The 24,268-nt window shown below is 44.9% G+C and overlaps 1 protein-coding gene across 1 annotated transcript in view; it reads right to left on the bottom strand.

Moving 5' to 3' along the window:
• Window positions 1-24,268, bottom strand: part of SEC63 (SEC63 homolog, protein translocation regulator) — a 1,535,741-nt gene that overhangs the window by 800,605 nt on the left and 710,868 nt on the right. Inside the window, exon 13 of the mRNA XM_044065412.1 lies at window positions 8,094-8,139. Within this exon, the coding sequence (XP_043921347.1) occupies window positions 8,094-8,139 (46 nt within the window). The remainder of the gene's footprint in view (window positions 1-8,093; window positions 8,140-24,268) is intronic.

Genomic DNA, 24,268 nt, shown 5'->3' with positions numbered 1-24,268 from the left:
GAATGCCATTTGTTGTACTGTGTCCAATTCCGCGACCAAGAACGTCCTTGTTTGGGATGGTATCAGCCTTGACTTTTGTAAATTGACTGTGTATCCCAGTCCTTGTAGCAAGTAAATGACCCTTTGTAAATCTGTTGTCAGCTTGCTTTTGTTGTCCCCTTGTAGCAGGCAGTCCAGGTATGGGTAAATTTGAATTCCCTGTAGTCTGCAATGGGCGATTACTGATGCCAGGCATTTTGTGAATACTCTGGGCGCAGTAGATAAGCCAAAGGGCAATGCTGAGAATTGATAGTGCTCTGATCCTGCAAGAAATCTGAGGTATCTTCTGCAGATTGGTCGAATGGGGACGTGCAGGTATGCCTCCTTGAGATCTAGAGTTACCAGCCAAGACTCCTTGCCCAGCATGGGAAGAAGTTGCTGTAGGGTCAGCATTTTGAATTTTGGGACAATGATGTATGTATTTAAGGTGGACAGGTCGAGAATTGGTCTCCAACTTTTTTCCTTTCTTGGAACTAGGAATAGTCTGGAGTAGAACCCTTTCCTTGTTCTGCTGTTGGCACTCTTTCCACAGCTCTCATGTTTGCTAACTCCATTATCTGGCGAGCCTCTGTTTTTGATTTGGAGGTAGGTTTGGCATTCCTCTTTTGACTGGTAAAGTGTGGAAGTGAAACCGTAACCTTGATCTATGGTTTGTAAAATCCACTTGTCTTTTGTTATGTAGTGCCAGTTCTTTGAAAATAAGGTTAACTTTCCGCCTAGAGGAGCTGCTATTTGTTCCCTGGTAGGCGGATTTAGGATTAAGTCACTGTGGTTGTGCTGATGTAGTGGCAGTGGCTGTGTCTGCGCCTCTGTTGTTACCTTGCCACTGTCGCCCCTCTGTAGGCACCTCCTCTGGATTGGTTTCTGCCTCTGGAGCGCTATTCCTGCCCCTTTGAAATTTTGTGGAGTCAGGAAAGGACCAATTTTGGCAGGCCAGTTCCTGCTAAACCTTGGGGTTGAACCTGCAAGAAATCTTTAACAGTTTGAACAGATTTTGCCTTTTCTTCCATTTTCTTCATAACCTGCTGGGCAGGTGTACCAAACAAACTTGTCTTGTCCATAGGAGCATCTAGCAACTTAGCTTTAACATGATCCCGTAAAGCTTGTTCTTTTAGCCATGCATGCCTTCTTATCACTGTGCCTGTCATGGCTGATCTAAATGAAGCCTCCAGTGCATCATAGCCACATTTTAAGGAATGGTTGCTAACCTGTTGTATGTTATTTACCATCTCTAATACATATTTCTTATCAAGAGATTCATCAGTGGTTAGTTTTTTAGTTAACTGATCAAGCATAAACTCTTGGTATTGTATCATGTGAAACTGACAGTTTAAAGCTCTAGCTGAGAGAGTAGCTGAAGTGCAGACCTTTTTACCCCATCTGTCTAATGACCTTGCTTCCCTTTCAGAAGGAATAGGGTTTTTAGCTGTGGTCGCGGCTACTGCCTTGGGACCCTGGGATATAGTTTCTGGGTCTGCAAGTGGGGCCTTATAAAGGTGGTGATGAGTATCTGGCACCCTGTAAAATCTGTCTGGTTTGGCAGGGGCTGGGGGTAAAGAATCTGGAGCGGAGCAAACATCATTGAAAGCATCATCCACCACAGAGAGAACAGGAGGTATAGCTAGGCCCTGTGCTGTGGGAGGTGCAGAAAGGTCCTAAGTCTTTTTCTGGAGTCTGTAAAATCCTGTTGCTGCCATTGGAACTGTTCTCGCATGGCATGCAAGGTTCCCCCAAAGGAGAATCCTTCTGGGGGGAAAGCAGCTGGAATGGATTCTTCAGCATCAGAATCTTCAAAATTGGAGAAGGGAGCCTCAGGCTGGTCAGTTATGTCTGATTCATCAGCAGAATCATCAGAAGACACTGGCTCAGGGGCTCTGCCCTAGGTCTCTTCTCTGGGGCTGAGAGGCCCTGTCTGGGTGAGATTGAGATCCTCTAATTAAAGAAATTAAATCTTCTGCCAAAGAAAGCATTTGAGAACTAGAAGAGGGCCTGGATGTGGGGTTTAACAGGCACTGTTTTAGAAGTCTTGGCTGCTTTAGCCCTGACGAAGGCCATAATGGGCATGGCAGCAGGAGGCCTAGCAGCAACACGTGCTGGGGTAGAGACATCCAAGGGAATGGTGTCTGATAAGTCAACCACCGTAGTGGTAAAATTTCTGAGGTCGATTCAAGAGTTGTAGCAGGGGCCTCAGTTGTAAGAATAGGTTCAGCTGTACTTTGATCAGTTTTCGGTTTCAGCGAAACCGAGACACTCGCTGTTTGCTTTACCGTGGTTTCGCCGAAACCGCGGACCGCGAGTCGGTCTTATCTTTGCGTTTTTGGGGGTCGGAGGATCCGACGGCATAATGTACGCAAAATCAGAACCGAAAAACTGTTCTGCAAACTCCGACCGACGCCTGGCGTTCGCCGGTTGAAAGAGGCACAGGCGAACAGGCTGCTACGCCGTGGGCTGGGCCTAAACAAGGCAGACAGTAAGAGTGGAAATCTTTATGAGGTATTTGTTTCCCACAGGTTAAACAATTGTTAACTTTTTCTGACATCGGCTGAGGTAAGAAAGAGTCCCCAACGGGTACTTAGCTTTAGAAGTAGTATTCGGTAGAAGTAATCTCTGGATCCGACCGACCGACCGGCACTTGCGAACAGCTTCTGCTTCGCCACGCCGGCAAGAAAGACTGAGGAAATGGCGTCAGCTGATGCTTTTATACCCGAAGACCAACAGAGATGACGTCGGGTGGAGTGCGACATCAGCCGAAGCCGGACCCAGACTTTGGAATCCGGCCGACTGCAGGGCTGCCTGACGACAGGACAACCCACTTGTTATGACTGCAGATGCATCCATGAAGGACATCAGCAGGAGGCGGCTTAAAAGCCATTAAAGCCTCAATCAATCCATGAGGAAAGGTATCCCAGTTAGATTGAGGTGATTTAGGGTCTGGAAGATGCTTTGTTTTTTGCTTTTTCTGTATGTGCACCGCTGCTTGATGGCATGTTGAAGGACCTGATGTAGGCCTGCCTTCAGAGACCGACACCGGAACCTGTTCCCCTAACTAGAGTCCAAGGTATGGATCTGGACCCTTCCAACACAGCAAGCCATGGTTCCCCTTGTCAGTCCGAAATTGATGTCTGCACTGCCAGGGAGGATGTGCCTAGGTCGGATTCTTTAATGGTCTCCACAGTAGTACCCGGCGAAGAACCAAACCCAACCTTTGAACGTACCTCTGGGTCTTCACTAACCACAAAGGATACATCGGTGGAGAGAGGTGCACCAGAAGAGGATTCAGGCCTAGGCTTACTGATGATCTGCAAAATTATTTGGCCAAAGGACCCACAGAACCTTCCACAATGTTCTTAGCTAGTCTTTTCAAACGTTGGTTCTCTAAGTAGAGTCTCAAAGCCAAAAGACGGCTTCACAAGGTCTTTGGGACAAAGGATTGACAAACAACACAGGAATAGTGGTCGTGATTTGGGCCTAGAAAATATAGATAAAGACCATGGCTATCCTTATGTGGAATTTGCTTTCCACACCAACATTTGCCCTTTCTAGATTACATGATCTAAACAAAAAAGGCGGCAGCAATAAAAATTAAAAAACCCAATGGAGCACTTATCTGAAAGCTGGAAGCAGCAAACGGAAACATGAAGCAGACAGATGTATGAGTCAAGCATTCCAAATGGCAGCAGAGAAGTTATGAGGATTGTACATGCGAACATCCTTTTATGGCTGACATTCGTCAAGCCATACATGCGATGTCTCATGTACCTGCAGTAGCTAAAAGCTGTTTATGCTGGCTGCACATTGGGTCACTTGAGGTGGATGACCTCCCACGTTACGAATATTGCAACATTAGAATAGAAGGACATCCTCCTTGACGGGCTCAAAATTAGGCAGATGCTAAAGCAGTAAAACAGTACCACCTTGGTAGAAGGAGCTGGGTGACTACAGCTCAGATGGCAGAATACTGGTGAACAGTCATTACAAAAAGTAGCCCAACTTTCATGTCAAGTCAATAATGCTCAGAAAAGGTGTACACATAGCCATGTGGCTACAGAACAAATACTTGAAATGCCTGCAACAGAGATGCAACAAATAAAAAGCTATGTATTTACCTTAATGATAAAATGATGACCACGTACATCTTCACCTGCCTACAAGACCTCAGCAGTTCAGCATCTAAAACTTTTGCATGCCTACAAACTCCTTTCCTTTTCTCTCAGTTATTTGCATGGAGGGGACAGATCTCTATTAGACTGCAGCAGCAGAGTACAAGTACAGAAGAAACCAAGAAGGAGACAAAAAGATCTCTGCAACAACTCCAAACCTCTAGCAAAAAGTAGGGTGAAGGAAAGTAGATTTGTAGAAAATGATACTTTTATAACATTTTTAAAGACAATTTTACTTTATGGGTAAACCCCCAAACCCCCAAAAGGAACCGATAATTACTAAATCCTTAAAATTGTTTGACGATGGATCTTTTGGAAGGAAAGACCAAAAAATCCTTAAAAAAAAGTACCCTTGGGGACCCAACTGGAAAATTAATTTTGAAACAAAGGGGGGATAATCCTTTCAAAAAATTACCCGGGGGAGGGGTTTAAAAATCAATAATTTTTGCAAAAAGCATAAATTTTTAGTAAAAACTTGGGAAAATTTAAATTAAAAAAAAAATTTTTTTAAAAATCAAAAAAGATGAACCAAAAAAATTAGTAAATTTTAAAAAACTGCCCAAATACAAAATTGGCAGGAAAAAAGTCTTGAAAGTGTTTGTAAGAATAGAAATTTAAAAGAAAAGGATGATAAATTCTTCCCAAAGAAGAATTTATTTAAGGTTTTTGGTTTAAAAAGGGAAAAAAAGGGGAAAAAAGTCCAAGGAAAAAAATTAAAGTTTAAGGAAAAGCGGAAAGGAATCATTTTCCAAAGGGAAAAAAAGCAAAATTATTTTCAAAAAAAAATTTGGAAAACAGGAAACAAAATCAGATGAGGAAAAATTAAAATTTTAAACCCAAACAAAGTTTTAAAAATTTTTTTACAATGTTTCAAAGGCCCCCCTTTCAAAAAAGAAAAAATTTCCCAAAAATTTTCAAAGTTAGGATTATAGGATTGTTTAAATTCCCGCTTTTCCAAAAAAAAATTTTTTCCCTTACAGTGTCCAAATTTTACTTAATTTTTTTTAAAAATTTTGTTTATTCTCCCGTTTTAAAAAAAAAACCAACAGTAAAAGTTTAAATCCTCAGCTATAAATTTTTTTTTTTCCAAAAATTATTTTAAAGGCTAATTCCAGCTTTTTTTCCCCAAAGTTTTTTAAACCAACTATTTTAAATTTCAAGTTTTAAAAAATTTTTTGTCCCCACAGGAGAAGCACTGTAAAACCCAAATGACTTAGGGACGGCTTAAAGTCAGGATCCCTTTATTTTTTAAAAAACATAATTAAAAACACTACATTCAAATTAGGAAAACTGTAAGGTACATGAAAACTGGGGTTAATGTCAAACAAAAAAAAATTAAACCCCCGGAAAAAAAATTGGAAAGCTTTAAAATTAAAAGGCAAAAAAAAAATTTTTGAAGAAAACTACTAAAAAAAAACATTTTAAAACTCAAAACAAGCAATCAGGGAATCCCCCTCTGGAAAAACTCGAAACTTTTAAATATTTTCACCCCTAACTTAAAAAACCTTTTTCAATATTTCAAAAACAGAGGATACGCTAACATTCCAAACAAGGCCGAAACCTAAAGCTGCCCGAAAATTTAAATTCCTCCAATTTTAACCCTTTGGAGCAAAGGGAGGTTTAGATTTTTAAAAAAAAAAAAATTCTCCAACTCCAAAAACAAATTTTCTCCTAGATGCCCCTGAAACAATCAAAACTTTTTCAAAAATTCAGAACACCCCTTTAAAAAACCCATTAACTCCCGAATGGGGCCGACTTAAAAAAAATTACCTTCCAAACCCTTAAATTTTACTCACCTTTTTACGGTTTAGCCCAACCCGGTCCAAAAAGTCAACTCAGAAAGCTCAAACCCCTTCCCCCAAACCTGATTACAAAGTTTTAAGAAAACCCGTAAGGGCCAACCCCTTCTAGAAGATCCCTCTTGTTCAAGAAATTCCCCATGCAACTAAAGGAAGAATTTCCCCGCAAGGGACCAATACCACGGGCGCACCCATAGATTAAAAAGTTTTAAACCATGGGGAATAAGCAAAGGGAAAAGGAAATTTATGGGCTGGTGGAAAATTTTTAAAATGCTTGGTTTTTTGAAGGTTGGTATAGATATAAGTTTCCGCAAGGGAAAAATGATGTTATTTGGAGCCTTTCCCCCAAAGATTGAAATTGTGGTTTAAACTGGTGTACAAAAAAAATGCCCCCTTTTTAACAGGGTGAAAAGGTTGGAAATGGGCCCTTTGGTTTTTTAGGATTTTTTATTTGGAAAAATGTTTACAAGAACCTTTGGTGATTTTAGTAATTGCCTGCCCATTTTCTGCAAAAGCCCAAGGTTTATCCGCGGCGGTCCCAAATAAAACTTAGGGGTGGAACATCCCAAGTGAAAAAATACCCATTTTAGGGTTTTGGGAGGGGTTCTAAGCGTTTTAAAAAATCAATTTTAAGGAAAATATTTTTAAGAAAACCCCCTTAATATGGAAGGTGGGTTTCCGAAACCCGACTCTAGATGGTGATAGGGGCAAAACCCCCTTTTTGAAAGAACTTTAGGGGCAGAAAAAGGCAAAACAACAATTCAAGCAAATTAGGCTATGGGAAAAAAAGGTTTTCTGCGGGGTTAAGACCTTTAAAAGGTTTACAGCCGTGAGTAAGGGAATTAAATAGGAAGTTTGTTTCCCTACTCTTTGTGGAAGAGAACCCCTTTTAAAAGGGGAAAGTTTTAAAATTTTATTAAAAGGGGTCCGGCTTTTTGACAATGAATAAAAACCTTTAATTCTTTTAGAGCAGGGAAATTTTGGGAAAAAGGTTGTTAATTGGGGAAAAAGATAACCCCGGCAAATGGGAAACCCCGCAGTTTGGGATGAAGGGGGGAGGAACCCCCGGGTTTTCCAGGTTGGCCTGGGTCCCGAAATTCCCATTTTAAATCAAAAAGGCCTTTTGAAAAGGAGAAGGGCTTTTTTATGTCCTTTTAGGCTTTTCTGTAAACTGGGAATCAAGGGGGGTGGGGGCTTGAAAGGGGCCAACGACAGTCCCCCGGGGGGAAATTCCAGGGGGGGGGCGACTTCTCTTTTTTAAGGGGGGCAAAAAAAATCGAAACTGGATTTGAAATTTTTTTTTAGTTGGGTTCGGAACCCGAGGGCGGTGGTCTGTACCTGTCCCAAAGTTGGTGACCCCATTTCGGACAAAAGACCCCATTTTTCCAAACTATGGCCTTTTGCAAATAAACCTTTCCCGCTTTTTAGTAAAGACTCGACATGGCTTCTGAATTTATGTCCCTGATAGGGGGGCTTGGAAAAAGAGCCTAACCCCCAAAATTTTATGAGAACCCCTTTAATTCTTTGGATGTTCTTCCTGAAAAGCCCCCATACAGGAATGTCCGGGTTTTCTTTTGGTGAAAAAACCCCAGTGAGGGCGGGCAACCCACCTGAAAATCCCCGCAAGTTTGTTATCCTGATCTATTTTGGGGGAGGGGTTGCCCCTGAAAGGACCATTGAAAAATCCCAAAACCTTCCCTAGGGGTGAACGCCCTCATCCCAACCTTCCCAGTTTGGGGGTTTCTGGACAAAATGGCCTGCTTTTGACTTAAGCCCTTTTAGTTTTATTTGTGTTTTGATCTTCCAAAAGGGAAAAAACTGGGGTAAGGACTTTTTTTTGGGGGGAAAAAAGGGTTTTTTCTGGTTGCTAAAGGGGGGTTGGATGGGAAACCAGCGTGATAGGGGCACGGGAAACCCTCAAGTGCCCCGAGCAGGTGAATCCCCGGGGTGGGGGATCCGGGCAGGCTCCCGGTACTCCCCCCCGGAGGTTCTTGGGTCTGGCCATTTTGATGTAGTAGTATGCCTTTGAGATCTATAGAGACATCCAATCGCCCTTCTGTAAGAATGGAAGGATCGACAGCGTGACCATCCGAACTTTTCCTTCTTCACGGTTGTTGAGATGGCTGAGATCTAAGATCGGTCTCCAGTCCCCTGTCTTTTTGGAACTAAAAAGAACCTTGAGTAAGTTCCGAATCCTCTTTGGTCCGGGACTGGTTGATGACTCTGTTTTCAAGCAGCTTTGAAATTTCTACAGCTGTTAGTTTTCGCAGACGGGTGGCACGCCTGGAAATTTTCTTTGTAGAGGTGGTGTTGAAATGAAGGGGATTTTGTATCCTCTGGTTATAATGCTTTTACCCAAGAATCTGAAGTAATGTTTAGCCATGCCAGTGGGTATAAAGCTAGCGACCCCGACTGCCTCCAGAGCAGGACAGCCGGGCCTCCGCTCAGGAGTGCTGGAAAGGCTTCCCAGGTGGAATCCCTGTCGCCTTGGTTATGCGGACCTCTGCCGCCAGGGCGCTCTTTCCATTTCTACCCTCCTCTGCCTCTGGAGGGGTATCACTCTGTGTGGTCTGGAAAGATCCCGATTCTTACGGAACCACATTTTTCCTACTGTTGCCCTTTGGGGTACGGTCTAGTAGGAGCAGAAAACAGACCCGACAGCAGACAGGGTCTTTCCTCTTGCTCGACCGAGTGAGAGTCTCCTCAACCTTGGGCCCAAAAGTGTGGCACCATCAAAAGGGCATTGGCAAAGGAAGACTTGAAGGTTTCGCAAAGGAGCACAACCGCATCCATGATGGTCTTCAAGAGCAATCGCTGAAGCTGCAGTTTCATTTCTGATCCCTCGGCTGCATACTAGATGAGCCTCATGGATGAGTTTACTATGGATGTGAGGGTGTTAAGTTGTGCTGTTACCTTATCTGAAACAGCAGCATCTGTGTTACCCTGAGGGTATCTGTCAGCTCCTTGATGAGATCCTCTGCAAACGCGTGAAATGGGTCAGGTAGTTTAGCAACGCATGGAAAAGTTGTTGAACTAAAATGCGCTTCCCATATCTGTCCATAGTCCTAGAATCCTTATTAGGAGGATGAACAGATGACGTAAGACTCAGACATCTCCTTTTTGGCTGCCGCCACCACCATAGCCGACAGGGACTCCTTGGTGAGATGAGATTTATCTTGGGGGGCAGTGATGAACTTGTTTGGTTTCTAGGTACTGGTTCCACTGTGTCAGGTGTCTCCCAGCCCTTCGAGCAATCAAATCCATTAATTCATCGGCAAGGTCACCCAGGAGGTAGAAGGTTGAGCTCCAAAAGCCTTCAGCAGCACCGACTCATCCTCAGAGGGGGTTAGGGACTGCCAATCACCCCTCTGTTTCAAGATCTCCAGGATGTCTGCAAATGACACATCCTCCGAGGGTGATTTGGGGGACCCCTCTGCCTCATCCAAGTCGGTGTCAGACGTTAGAGATTCCTGTGGGGAATCCATGTGCCTCCTCTTGCACAACCGTTTCCTTGGGACCTCATCAGAGGGGGCTTCTGGTGAGGCCTCCAAGGAACAGGGGGAACCCTCTGTGGGTGGCTGAGGCAATTGGGCTCGACGCTTGGGATGGATCATGGGAGCAGAAAGAGAAAGTGGCCCTTTTGGGGAAGGAGAAGAGTCTCCTGATGATGTGGTTGTCTGTGCAGACAATACCTTCCTCATAAGGTCAAAGGCCCCCGAACCCCTGGCTAAGGGCTCCCCCGGTTCCGAAGAACATGGAAGCATCCCAGAACCAGGTGCTGTGGGCTCCGACCCCGAGGACGGAGCCGAACCAGTCTGTGCCGAGGTCCCGAGAGGGAGAGTCGGCACCGACAGGTCGGTACGACTCTCGGTCCTGGAACCGAGCAAAGACCGTTGGCTCCGCAACTCCACTAACGGTTCCGAAGGAGTCGAAGTCAAAGGTGTTGATCGTGCAATGGACTGTTTCGGCACCGAGGGCTCCACTATCATCAGGTCATCTTCTCCCGGCTCCGAGATCTGGATGGGTCTCGAAGGAGGACCCGTTGGAGATATGGGGAGGCCTTCTAGTTTCGACACCAACTGGGAGGAAAAGTACAGTTTTGTACCTACCATAAATGTAGATGTCCGAACTGGATAGCATCTGCAGTCATAACAAGTGGGTTGTCCTGTCGTCAGGCAGCCCTGCAGTCGGACGGATTCCAAAGTCCGGGTCCGGCTTCGGCTGATGTCGCACTCCACCCGACGTCATCTCTGTTGGTCTTCGGGTATAAAAGCATCAGCCGATGCCATTTTCCTCAGTGTTTCTTGCCCCAGATGCCAGTAGCCCTCTTGCAGGGTAAAATTTGGATAGATGCCAATGTTTCCAAATAGATAGAGGTAAACACAACAATAAGCATATATGTACATATATACAAACAAATACACCATAAAAGACTCCCCCCCAAAGCTAGCTATTAGGAGGGTAAACACCCTAGGAGTACCACAGAGGGGAAGGAGGGAGGGTAATCCTGACTGCAGATGCTATCCAGTTCGACATCTACATTTATGGTAGGTACAAAACTGTACTATGTCCTTCATGGATGCATCTGCAGTCATAACAAGTGGGTAGAATACCATAGCCAACTAGGGGAGGAGGATAAAGGTAGATTATGGTGTGTTTAGGATCCCTTGCAGTACAGCAGTGGCAAACCCTGCTCGGGATCTGGAATAAAGAGGCAAATTATAATGCTTGGCAAATGTATGCCACGGAGGTCCAAGTAGCCGCCTCAATAATGTCTTTGGTTGCCACTCCTCGTAAGAAGGCTGTGGTAGTGGCTGTTGCCCTTGTAGAATGAGGTCTTATGTTCTGTGGAATTGGTTTTCCATGGAAGGAGTAACAGTATCGTATGCAATTTCCTATCCATTTGGAGATTGTCTGTTTGGAAATAGCTTTTCCTTCCTTCCTGTTGCATAAGCTACAAAAAGTTGGTCAGTCTTTCTGCTATTTTTGTTCTGTCCAAGTAGTAGCGTAGCTGTCTATGTACATCCAAGGTATGCAGTATTCTTTCCCTCTGTTTTGTGGGTTGGGAAAGAAGGTAGGTAGGTGGATTGCCTGGTTTAAAGATACTCTGGATACCACCTTAGGCATAAATGTAGGATTAGTCCTCAAGGACACTCTATCTTGGTGGAAGATTAGGAAGGGTTGCACTGCCATTAAGGCCTGTAGTTCTGAAACCCTCCTTGCTGAAGTAATTGCCAGTAGGAAAGCAGTTTTCCATGACAGGTGTTGTAGGTCTGCTGTTGCTGCTGGTTCAAAGGGTGTTAGTGTCAACTTTTCTAGCACGAAGTTTAAGTCCCAAGCTGGTAATGGTGGTTTCCTTGGAGGTTTTACATTCTTGATTCCTCTGAGGAACTGCCTGAGCAAAGGGTGCTAAAAACAGGAGGATCAAAGCTGTATTCTGCTGAAATAGCTGATGCATGTATCTTGATGGAGGAGTAGGACAGGCCTGAATGAAGAAGTTCGGCCAGATACTCCAGAATGTTAGGCATATCTATGTTTGACACATCTTTTCCTCTTTCGGTACTCCAAATGACAAACCTTTTCCATTTTCCAGCATAGTTCTTTCTTGTTGAAGGTCTGCGTGCTTCAAGAATAATGTCTAACTCTTTGGGAAAGTTCTGGATTAGCTGCTGCTATGTGATGCTCCATGCAGTCAGTTGTAGCGTTTTTAGGTTTGGATGTATGATGCTGTAGTTGTTCTGAGTTAACATCAAAGGCATCAGGGGTATTGGCCACATGTTGTTCCGAGACATGCTCTTCAGTAGTGGGTACCAGTGTTGTCTTGGCCAGTTTGGGGCTATCAGGATTATCCTTGGGCGTTCTTCCTTGATTTTTAGTAGTACCTTGTGTATCAAAGGAAGAGGTGGGAATGCATATGCTGTTAGGCCTTTCCAGTTGAAGGAGAGTGAGTCCACTTTCCATGCTAGTGGGTGGAATGTCCTTGTGCAGAATTTTTGAGCTGGTGATTGAGAGGTGATGCGAATAGGTCTATCTGTGGCATTCCCCATTTCTTTGAGATGGTCTTGAAGATGTCCGGGTGCAGCTTCCATTCGTGGGCATCCGAAGTGGTTCTGCTTAGTATGTCTGCTAGAGTATTGTCTTTCCCGGTACAAATATTGCCTGTAACTGAATGTTGTAGCTGAGTGCCAGGGTCCACAGCTCCAAGGTCATTCTGCATAGGGGGTATGAATGAGTGCCTCCCTGTTTGTTGATGTACCACATGACTGTGGTGTTGTCTGTCCTTATCATCAACTGGCCCTCTTTGAGGAATGGTTTGAACTTTTGGATTGCCAGTTTTACTGCCAGCATTTCTTTTAGATTGATGTGCAGGTGAAGTTGATCCTGTGTCCACAATCCTTGCACGCATTTGTCCAGCATGTGGGCCCCCCATCCTAGGTCTGAAGCATCTGTTGTGATGGTCTGGCTTGGTTGACATCTGCGGAAGGGCAGGCCTGGGTTTGCCTGGCATGCCTGAGCCCACCATAGGAACTCCTGTTTTAAGCATGGAATTAGTGGGATTTCTGTTTCTAGACTGTGTCTGTGTTGGGACCATAAATTCTTTAGGTACCACTGTAGTTTCCTCATATGTAGTCTGGCAAATGGGACCAAGATTATGCATGATGCCATGAAGCCCAATGCCTGTAGAAATTTTCTTGCTGTTAACTTGTTCAGTTTTGTTAGTGCCAAGAAGTAAAGAGGAAGTTCTTTTTGTTTTTCTGTAGTCAGGAATGCCATTTGTTGTACTGTGTCCAATTCGCCCAAGAATGTCCTTGTTTGGGATGGTATCAGCCTTGACTTTTGTAAATTGACTGTGTATCCCAGTCCTTGTAGCAAGTAAATGACCCTTTGTAAATCTGTTGTCAGCTTGCTTTTGTTGTCCCCTTGTAGCAGGCAGTCGTCCAGGTATGGGTAAATTTGAATTCCCTGTAGTCTGCAATGGCGATTACTGATGCCAGGCATTTTGTGAATACTCTGGGCGTAGATAAGCCAAAGGGCAATGCTGAGAATTGATAGTGCTCTGATCCTGCAAGAAATCTGAGGTATCTTCTGCAGATTGGTCGAATGGGGACGTGCAGGTATGCCTCCTTGAGATCTAGAGTTACCAGCCAAGACTCCTTGCCCAGCATGGGAAGAAGTTGCTGTAGGGTCAGCATTTTGAATTTTGGGACAATGATGTATGTATTTAAGGTGGACAGGTCGAGAATTGGTCTCCAAATTTTTCCTTTCTTGGAACTAGGAATAGTCTGGAGTAGAACCCCTTTCCTTGTTCTGCTGTTGGCACTCTTTCCACAGCTCTCATGTTTACTAACTCCATTATCTGGCGTAGAGCCTCTGTTTTTTGATTTGGAGGTAGATTTGGCATTCCTCTTTTGACTGGTAAAGTGTGGAAGTGAAACCGTAACCTTGATCTATGGTTTGTAAAATCCACTTGTCTTTTGTTATGTAGTGCCAGTTCTTTGAAAATAAGGTTAACTTTCCGCCTAAAGGAGCTGCTATTTGTTCCCTGGTAGGCGGATTTAGGATTAAGTCACTGTGGTTGTGCTGATGTAGTGGCAGTGGCTGTGTCTGTGCCTCTGTTGTTACCTTGCCACTGTCGTCACTCTGTAGGCAACTCCTCTGGATTGGTTTCTGCCTCTGGAGCGTCTATTCCTGCCCCTTTGAAATTTTGTGGAGTCAGGAAAGGACCAATTTTGGCAGGCCAGTTCCTGCTAAACCTTGGGGGTTGAACCTGCAAGAAATCTTTAACAGTTTGAACAGATTTTGCCTTTTCTTCCATTTTCTTCATAACCTGCTGGGCAGGTGTACCAAACAAACTTGTCTTGTCCATAGGAGCATCTAGCAACTTAGCTTTAACATGATCCGGTAAAGCTTGTTCCTTTAGCCATGCATGCCTTCTTATCACTGTGCCTGTCATGGCTGATCTAAATGAAGCCTCCAGTGCATCATAGCCACATTTTAAGGAATGGTTGCTAACCTGTTGTATGTTATTTACCATCTCTAATACATATTTTTTATCAAGAGATTCATCAGTAGTTAGTTTTTTAGTTAACTGATCAAGCATAAACTCTTGGTATTGTATCATGTGAAACTGACAGTTTAAAGCTCTAGCTGAGAGAGTAGCTGAAGTGTAGACCTTTTTACCCCATCTGTCTAGTGACCTTGCTTCCCTTTCAGAAGGAATAGGGTTTTTAGCTGTGGTCGCGGCTACTGCCTTGGGACCCTGGGATATAGTTTCTGGGTCTGCAAGTGGGGCCTTGTAAAGGTGGTGATGAGTATCTGGCACCCTGTAAAATCTGTCTGGTTTGGCAGGGGCTGGGGGTAAAGAATCTGGAGCGGAGCAAACATCATTGAAAGCATCATCCACCACAAAGAGAACAGGAGGTATAGCTAAGGGCCTGTGCTGTGGGAGGTGCAGAAAAGTCCTAAGTCTTCGAAGTAGTATTCGGTAGAAGTAATCTCTGGATCCGACCGACCGGCACTTGCGAACAGCTTCTGCTTGAGCGCCCGCAAGAAAGACTGGGGAAAATGGCGTGGCTGATGCTTTTATACCCGAAGACCAACAGAGATGACGTCGGGTGGAGTGCGACATCAGCCGAAGCCGGACCCGGACTTTGGAATCCGGCCGACTGCAGGGCTGCCTGACGACAGGACAACCCACTTGTTATGACTGCAGATGCATCCATGAAGGACATCTGCAATTAACTTGGAAAGGGCCGTGTTCTCCATGAGTTTCTGCACAACACGATCCACATCCATGTCAGACAAGGGTCTGGAAGAACGGGTCGAAGGAGCCGAAGATGGCACCGACCGAAGAATGGATGGTGGTGGCAGTTCCAACACCGGTTCCAAGATCTGGGGCTCAGTAAAAGATAAATGTTCGACGCTCGGCCCCGCGATCTGTGGGACTGGCGAACGAACCCGAGAAGATGAACTCAGAGCCGATGACATGGGCTCAGACATCTTCGACCCCTTCGAGGATTTGGAAGCCTGATCCGACTTGTCCAAAGCCTCCTGAAAGGCCGGCTTCAATCCTCTGTCAATAAGCTTCCTGCGTCTGTCATGACCCTCCCGCTAAAGGAATGAGAAATAGAGCAATCCTCTTGGAGATGGAGAGGACCAAGACAGTAGACACAGGAAGCATGATTGTCCGTAATGGACATTTTCTGCCCACACTGACATCTTTTTAAGCAAGATTTAGCTTTTTCTGACATTGTACAGTTAGAATGACAATAACTATAATAACAGGAAAAAAATTACTAATCCTAGCAATATATGTGTACTAAATAGGTTATATATATAAAACTCTCACGAAAAACCTCACCCAAGAAAAGAGGTTAGGCCACAAGGGTGCCTGAAGAATAAAAATGGGTATATATATATATCTCTATATATATATATATATATATATATATATATATATATATCTCTATATCTATATATATATCTATATATATATATATATATATATATATATATATATATATATCTATATCTCTCTCTCTATATATATATATATATATATATATATATATATATATATATATATATATATATATATATAGATATATATATATATATATATATATATATATCACACACACAGCACTTCTACAATAACTACTAACTATAAGGAAGTATCAAGAAAAAAAGAAAAAGAAAAAAAAAATTTGAATTCTTATCTGAAGAAATCAACAACAACTCAAGTTTCTATCTTGTCTGAGCTCTCCTCGATCCGATCTTTTGCAGCGGCAAACTAGATCTGAGTAATGGCACAGAGGATTGTGGGATATGGGCTGGTCTCGAGCTTCTCTGAGATTCAGAGTTTTGCAATTTGGCCGACTCGGAGCCGAGGATCGGCTCCGAACCAGTGTGTTAAGAACAAACGGTGAGATTGAACACTCTTACATCAAATGTTAAGCACCCCATCTGCTTGTGTTAAGGGTAGGTCCCACTCTAGGCAGTAAAATCTGTCTGTACTGACTAACAAATGACAGTGGCAGAACAAAATGTTTGATGTTAAGTTGTCTATCTCGCCTTCATTCTTGCTGGATGGGTTCGGAGCCGACCTCGGCTCCGACTCGGCCACTCTAAAAGCTCGAGAGTTGGTTCCACCGGCTCGAGGCTCCCCTTATATCCCACAATGCTAGGCGTGAGTTACCTCAGATCTCGTTTGCCGCTACAGCGATCGAGGTGTTTGGTTTCTACCGGCTTCTTGGTGAGTTATTGTAGAGTAATTTTTAGTCTACTTAAACCCCTTTAGTTTAATTCTTAACAGTTATTTCCCTTAGTTTAGTGGATTTTGTCCCTTTTCTCTTCTTTTATCCCTTTTTCCACAAAGAACTTATAAGTTCTTCCCTGGCCTTGGGCCTTTTTCCATCCCTTAGTGGTGTGTGTGTGATTTTCTCAGGAATTTAAAAACTTTGATAGTGAGTTTTAATTTTTGAGTTAGACTTGTATAGGGTGTAATCAGTGTGTTTGACTGTGTGTGTGTGGTTACACTTTCTTCAATAATGTCTAAAGACTCAAAGGTCTCAGGCTTCAAGAAGTGTGACTCGTGCTGTCAGAAAATGTCTCTGACAGACGGTCACACTTCTTGTGTCTACTGCCTGGGACCTTTACACCTGCAGGACTCTTGTGCTGTATGCCATGGCTTCAGCCCCTGAGTCCTGCAGGAAAAAAAATAAACTTATTTTGAGAGGTTTACTTAAGCCACAGGGTTCCCTTACTGTTCCTTGGGAAAACCCTCCAAGGCTTCTAGGTCCTCGGCTCCAGCTTCTGAGGCGAGGCCTAAGGCTCCGAAACTTCCGTCTACATCAGCTCCGGCTGGAGCCGATGAGTCTCAGACTGCAGTTTCTGTGGTTTCCTCGGCTCCGGCTGGAGCCGAGGTATTGAAATTCCTTTGTCGGTTCCGACTAGACCTTGGAACAGACATCTAGAAAGAGGTCCAGGTCACCGCCCTTGGCTCCGTTCATTCGGCTCCAGCATCTCCCTTGCTGTCTGAGCGGGCCATAGATCTCACTCCTCTAGGTCATCGAGGCTTGACCATGACCTTCAGAGGGTAGTGAGTCGACTTCTTAAGTCCGAGGCACTGGCCCAAATGCTTCAGAGCCCGACTCATCAGTCGATGCCTGACCCTGTCCCTCATTATGTTCCTCCTCCGACTCCGTTGAGCTCGGAGCTGGCGTTCGGAACCAAGACTGTGGTAGCGTCGGAGCCGATACAAATGTCTTGGCTCCATCGTCGGCTCCGATTTCTTCCTTAGAAGAATCTCGGCGGACTTCCCTCGTCGGCTCGAGGGTGAGTGGCATCGGACCCTTGTCCGACCCGCTCTCCTCTCGGAGCTTGCGCTAGTGAGTTCGGCTCTGACATCGACCTCGGAGCCATCACTGTCGGTGCCGAGGGAGGTTTTAGCTTTCGGGCGGGGACCTCTGGCTCTGCCTGACAGGGGTGCGTTGAGGTCATGCGGAGTGTGTTGGAACCTGGTTCAACTCCACAGTCGGCTCCGTCCGCCCCTCCCTCTTGTGCCTCAGGTCAAGTCGACTCACTCCCTCATTCCCAGACCGCAGAGAGCCAGCTCCTCAGGAATCCCCTGTGGGATCTCATCCTCTTCGAGGCCTCTCCTGAATTGGCAGAAGAGACCCTCGGGAGAGAAAGTGTAAGAGGAAACACATAGACTCACCTGAGTCCGTCACCTCTGGCACAGATTTAGAGGATTCCGGGGGTTCCCCGTTCCCCTTCTGAAGATGTCTCATTTGCAGACATTCTAGAAATCCTCAAGCAGAGGGAAATTGGCCAGCCCTCAACCCTTCGGAGGATGAATCTGTGTACCTTGAGGCGTTTGGCTCGCCCTTCCACCTCCTGGGTGTCCCCTTTGACCCCCTCATGCAGCTGGTAGGAGAAAAGGCATGGCCGGCTCCTCACTCAGTGGACCGCACTCCCAGGAGACCCTCAAAATTTACCGCGGCACCAGCGGATAAACAATTTCTGACCAAGGGAGTTTCTGTGGATGCTATGGTGGTTGCTGCTGCCACTAAGAAGGAACTAGCTGATCCTTCAGTGCCTGTCCATCCACCTAACAAGGAATCTAGGTCTATGGACAGGTGCAGGAAGCGGATGTTCTCATCAGCGACCTTTGCAATCGTTCGCTGAACTACCTATGCCATTTTACTCGTCTTCAAAGAGACTTGATCAAAGAAGCGGTGACATGTTGAAGGATCCTACAGCTGCGGGTTTTCAGGACAAGATGAACACTCAGCTGGCTACCCTGAACTCCATAGCTAACTCCTCCATGCGCCTCCTTTCGTATGCGGCTGATGGAGCGAGCAGGGCCGCAGGGACAGGTGTAGCCTTACGCAGGCATGCCTGGATGCGGCTATGCAACTTGCGGACCCCTTTAAAAGCGTCTTTCACTAATTCCCCGTTTGATGGATCATCTCCTTTTGGTCCTCAAGTGAAAGAAACCTTGACTAGGTGCGAGACGGATGGCAAGACTCTTTCTGCAGTCTGAGTCCGTTTTTCTACTCCTTCTAGGCCTTACCCCAAAGGCCAGAAAAGTGGGAAAATGTGGTTCCATAAAGCAATCTCAAGGGACTTCGCCTGGCCGACAGAGTCGGTTCCCCGCCAGAGGCAGAGGGGGGAACAACAATGGTAGACATCGCCCTAGAGGCAGGGGGGGTCCGCAGAACCAGGGCAATCGAGAAACTTTCTCCGATAAGCCTTTTCAGCATCCCTGAGGTGTTGCCCGACTGTCCACCTTCGGAGGCAGTCAGGGGAAGATTGTCACTGTACCCAGAAGCCTGGCTATCCCTAACTTCGAGACAAGTGGGTACAGTCCATCATTTCGAAGGCTATTCCATTCCCTTTGTTTGCATTCCAAACCGATCAAAAAAATCCCTTCCAGATGTTCCACCCGCTCAAAGGGATCTTGCAGCTTTGGAAATTTCAAAGCTGCTTGCAAAAGAGCAATTCAGCCAGTTCCAGCAGACCAGCAAGGATCCGGAATCTACTCCAGGTTCTTTTAGTTCCAAAAAACAGGGACTGGAGACCAATTTTGGATCTCAGTATCTTGAACAAGTCAGTCAAGTAAACACGATTTGGATGGTCACGCTACAGTCCATCCTTCCCTATTGGGAAGAAAAACTGGATGTGCTCTATAGACCTTCAGGATGCGTACTATCATATAAAATGAACAGGCGGCTCCAGAAGATTTCTCCGCTTCAGGCTGGGAACCAGTCATTTTCAATTCAGAGCCCTGCCCTTTGGACTCACCACTGCCCCGGTGTTTACCAAATGCATGGCAGTGGTAGCCTCTCACCTGAGGCGTCAGGGATTCCAGGTGTTTCCATATTTGGACGACTGGCTGCTCACAGCTCCCACCAAGCATCTTCTTCTAAGGGCCAGGGACTACACCTTCGCATTTGTCAAAACTTAGGCATTTCAATAAATTGCGAAAAGTCTGTTTTGTCGCCTTGTCGTGTTATTACCTTCATAGGCGCAATTCTAGACACAGTCAACATGTCTGCGAGGTTAACAGATCAAAGAATAACAGACATACACAAACTGGTCTAAGCTCCTCTTCAGCAGCAACAGAGTCAAAGCCAGGTTAGTTCTGAAAGTATTGGGGATTATGGCGGCTGCCATGCCTCTGCTTCCATTAGCCAGATTCCACATGAGAATCCTTCAATGGATGCTCTTCACACAATGGTCATACCAGCAACTTCCGATGTCCCACACCATTATGATTACGCAAACATGCAGGAATCATCTTGTGGTGGATGTCTTCCCCTCAGCTCTTCTTGGGAAGACCCTTTGTTCCTCCCTCCGGTTGCTACTCTGACAACGGACGCCTCCCTGATCGGGTGGGGGCATTATCAGGGCAGAACTGTCCAGGGCACATGGCAACCAGGCGAATGCCACTTGCACATAAATGTTCTAGAGATGAGAGCAGTGCTTTTGGCGTTGCAAGCCCTTCAAGACTCTCTTCCCTTGGGAGCGATAGCAATCCAGACGGACAATATGTCTGTAGTGTGGTATATCAACAGACAAGGCGGAACCAGGTCCTACCCCTGTGTCGAAGCACTCAGACTGTGGCAATGGGCGATTTCTTCTCAGCGGTTTCTGATAGCAACGCACATCCCGGAAGTCCAATCAAATCGCGGACAAGGTGAGCAGAGCTATCCTCATGCCTCACGAGTGGTCTCTGAAAGACTCTGTTGTGAGAGAAATTTTCTCAAGTGGGGTCAGCCTTGCTGCGACCTTTTTGCTACTCCCCAAAACAGCAAGTGCAGAGATTTTTTCACCCTATTCCCTTTACCAGGCCAGCCCAGCAGAGATGCTCTAGTCCAAGTTTGGCCCCGGGGACTTCTGTATGCATTTCCTCCTTCCCACTTATCTCTCAAGTGATACAGAAAGCTATCGCTCAGAAGGCCTCGTTGATCCTCATTGCTCCTTACTGGCCTCGACAGGTTTGGTTCCCCTTTCTACATCATTTTCTGTCGGAGCGACCTTGGCATCTGGACCTAGTTCCAGATCTTTTGATCCATCAGTCGGGTCAGTTTCATCGCTCCCTTCCCTCTCTGAACCTCACTGCTTGGTTCCTCCAATTCCAACCTTAGCCAGGCTTCCTCAAATATCTCACTCTGTTCGAGATATTTTGATAGCGTCCCATAAATCTTCCACTCGAAAGATTTATTTGAGTAAGTGGAAATGTTTCGCCTATTGGGCTCAAGGAAGGGACATAGATCCTTTCACTGCCTCCATCCAAATGGTCCTTGACTTTCTAGCTGAACTCTTCCATGCAGGTTCATCTCCTTCTACTCTTAAAGTTCAATTGGCAGCTATTTCTAACTTTCATGTGGGCATTTCAGAGTCTGCCATAATGTCCCACAAGCTTTGCAAAGCCTTTTTGAAGGGAGTTTTTCTACTCAGACCTCCTACAAGAAATCCTCATCCTCCTTGGGACCTAAATTTAGTTCTTAGTTCTTTGATTCTTCCCCCTTTCGAACCTGCAGCCTCCTGTTCTTTAAAATTGCTATCATGGAAGACACTCTTTCTGGTAGCTATTACTTCAGCTAGAAGAGTTTCAGAACTTCATGCACTCAGCTGTCGACCTCCTTATCTGTTGTTCCATAAGGACAGGGTATCTTCTGAACCAACCCGTCTTTTTTTACCTAAGATAGCCTCGGCGTCTAACCTAAAACAAAGCATTGACCTTCCTGTGTTTTTTCCAGAATATTCTAACAGGTCTGAACAAAAATTGCATTGGCTAGATGTTCATCGTCAGTTAAGGTACTATTTGGATAGAACCAAACAATTCAGAAAATCTGACCAGCTGTTTGTCTCTTATGCAGAAGGCAGAAAGGGACTTTGTTTCAAAGGTATCATTATCTAGATGGCTAACATCTCTGATTTCCCTTGTTTATGAAATTAGACACCAAAAGCTGCCTAACAAACCTAAAGCCCATTCTACCAGAGCTTTGGCTACTTCTATAGCCTTCCAAGACAGACTGCCTATTGACACCATTTGTGCAGCGGCTACTTGGGCTACTCCTCACACTTTCATTTCTCATTATAAGTTGGATTTAGCCTTCTAGGCATAGAGCTAACTTTGGTTCCACTGTTCTCAAGAGTCTGTTCCGTTAGGCCACCCAGGACAAGGTGCTAGGGACGCGGTGTCCCATCCAGCAAGAATGAAGGCGAGATAGACAACTTAACATATAGAAGTTATGTTCTTACCATAACGTTCCATGTTAGTTGTCTTCTTCTCGCCCTTCTTCTTGCGACCCTGCTCTTCCCCTGGCCTGGACAGACCTAGAGGAGTTTGATTGTGACCTCTCTTTCTACCACCTCTTTACTTTAGGTATATGCTCTGCTGTGCATATTTCCTAGATCAGGATGTAGGTCACCCTTCTCTTCACCCTTGTTTATAGAGATGGACTTTGTTTCTAGTTATTCTGCTACTATTATAAGCTGGGCCTAGCTTACAAACGAGATCTGAGGTAACTCACGCCTAGCATTGTGGGATATAAGGGGAGCCTCGAGCCGGTGGAACCAACTCCCGAGCTTTTAGAGTGGCCGAGTCGGAGCCGAGGTCGGCTCCGAACCCATCCAGCAAGAAGAAGGCGAGAAGAAGACAACTAACATGGAACGTTATGGTAAGAACATAACTTCTATTTTCTGCCTGCTGTCCTGAACCCTTAAGGTGTCTCTAACTTCCTGTATATAAAAATTAAAAGAAAATTGCTAGAATAACAGCATGTGTATTTGCCTGCATAATCTCAAGAATGTGAATGCTGAAGCTCAAATGCATTTCATTACTTAGTGACTTCAAGCCTTAGTGGTTCACCCGAAAACTACATATTTTATGAGCAACAAAAATCAAAAAATCAATGAAAAATATGAAGCAATAATCTGGATGTCTTGCGAAAATCAGGACAGTTAAGAGATATGGAGGTCAAGTGTAAAACAAATGGATTGTGTTACACTAGCTCTCTTGACAGCAATTGCCAAGTGTTTTATGTCTTTGAAAGCTAGGAAAACACTTGGCAATTTATTTCCCTTTAATTAGTAGTACATGCAGCAGATAAACCACCATGCACTGCAAAGAATTAAGTCTGTCTCACCAATCATAACCTGTTATTGTGTGTTCTCAACATGGATGCCAAGATTCGGGTTCCTATTAGAACCTCGAACGCTTGAAATGTCGAACGTCATATGGTCGGACACCATATGATCGACATTTCAAGTGTTCAAAAGTTAAGCATAACGGCGCCGTTCAGTGCAGAATGGGAGAATTTCCCTTTTCTGCACGGAAGTGCGATCTCTGAGTTGGTATATTTAAGTAGGGGGAGTGTGGGGGGTGCAGGGTGGCTTGTCCCCCTGCCTCCACCGTTAAGTTAAGTTTTTTTTGTTTTTTATTATATATTCGAACCTCGATCATATGTTGTCGAACATATGGGATTTGAAGTTTTGAAAGTTCGATTATATAATATAGACCCCAAAATTCACCTCTTGATCTTCACTATCGAGGTGAATTTCTTGGCAACTATGTCTCAAACACACAACTGGGTTATGACTGGTGAACTGATAATAATCCTCTATGTTATACCCTTCCTTGAAGTAGTAGAGTTGAAGTTGGTGTGGGTCCTGGCTTGTAATCTGGAGGTCACACACAGCTTTGGTGCTTCAGGCATTGAATGCAGGAACATTCAGCAAACATCATGATCGTGATGTAAGATATGCAAGCAGCACAAAAACTGGAGATAAAATTGTGGGTTCATGGTCTAGGCATGATTCCTAATATGGCTTACAATGTGCTGATAAAGGTTACTTGCATCCCCAAACATACAAGCTTCAGAGAGAAAAAAAGCCAAAATGGAGAGGAAGACATGATAATCCTGATTATGCACCAATAAGGAAGATCCATAATGTTAAATCTCACATTTCTGCCTGAGTGTGGTGCTAGAAATGTTCAGGGGCCAAAGAGGCCTTCACATACACAAAATGTACTCAGCTGGTTCGGGTTTTCCTGAACAGAGTGCATCATGAATTTCGAAAGACAGAAATCACATTCTGCCTCCTCTTCTCCAGGAATGAAGTCGCTTGTAGTGGCTAAGCAAGCCCTTTCTAATCAGACGGCTAAGTGCACCAGGTAGCTAGCCACCTAATAGAAAATACTGCTGTCACAGGCCACTCTAGTAGGGGAGTGACTGCTTCCAGTACTTGTATCAGGGATATTTCCAATGTGAACATATGTCATAGCTACAAGGGTCACTAATGTGGGACCAAGGTTTCAGCTTTAACACTTTACCGTAAAAAGGATTTGGCTTTCTGAGCCTCCAAGTCCTTACTCTAAATTCTTGACTCCTGGAAGGCTTTATGGTACTGAATGACTGCTCTCTGTTGCATACCGCTTTCTCAGAGGCGATCTCTGTCTAACATTCAGAGCCATGTCCAACCCAGAATTGTTGAACATGCTCCATCTTAGAAAAAACAAATCTACTCGAGCTACATGCTCTAGGGATATAAACCTCAACAGAACAATGAATAGAACGTGCTGGAGGGATAGATTCCCTTCGCAGAGACTTCCCTTACTATAGACCAGGGTCCCGATCTACATAAGACAGAGCCCCTCACTATCACTCTTCAAGAGGAACCTTGATGAGTGGATGGGTAACAAAGTTCACACCGGGGATCACACCAACAGCACTACTAGATAGGGGCCAAGGGTAC

Source organism: Protopterus annectens, chromosome 1.part0 (assembly GCF_019279795.1).
Source record: "Protopterus annectens isolate FY-2018-M chromosome 1.part0, PAN1.0, whole genome shotgun sequence".
NCBI classification, from domain to species: domain Eukaryota; kingdom Metazoa; phylum Chordata; order Ceratodontiformes; family Protopteridae; genus Protopterus; species Protopterus annectens.
This window is presented reverse-complemented; position numbering and strand designations above follow the sequence as displayed.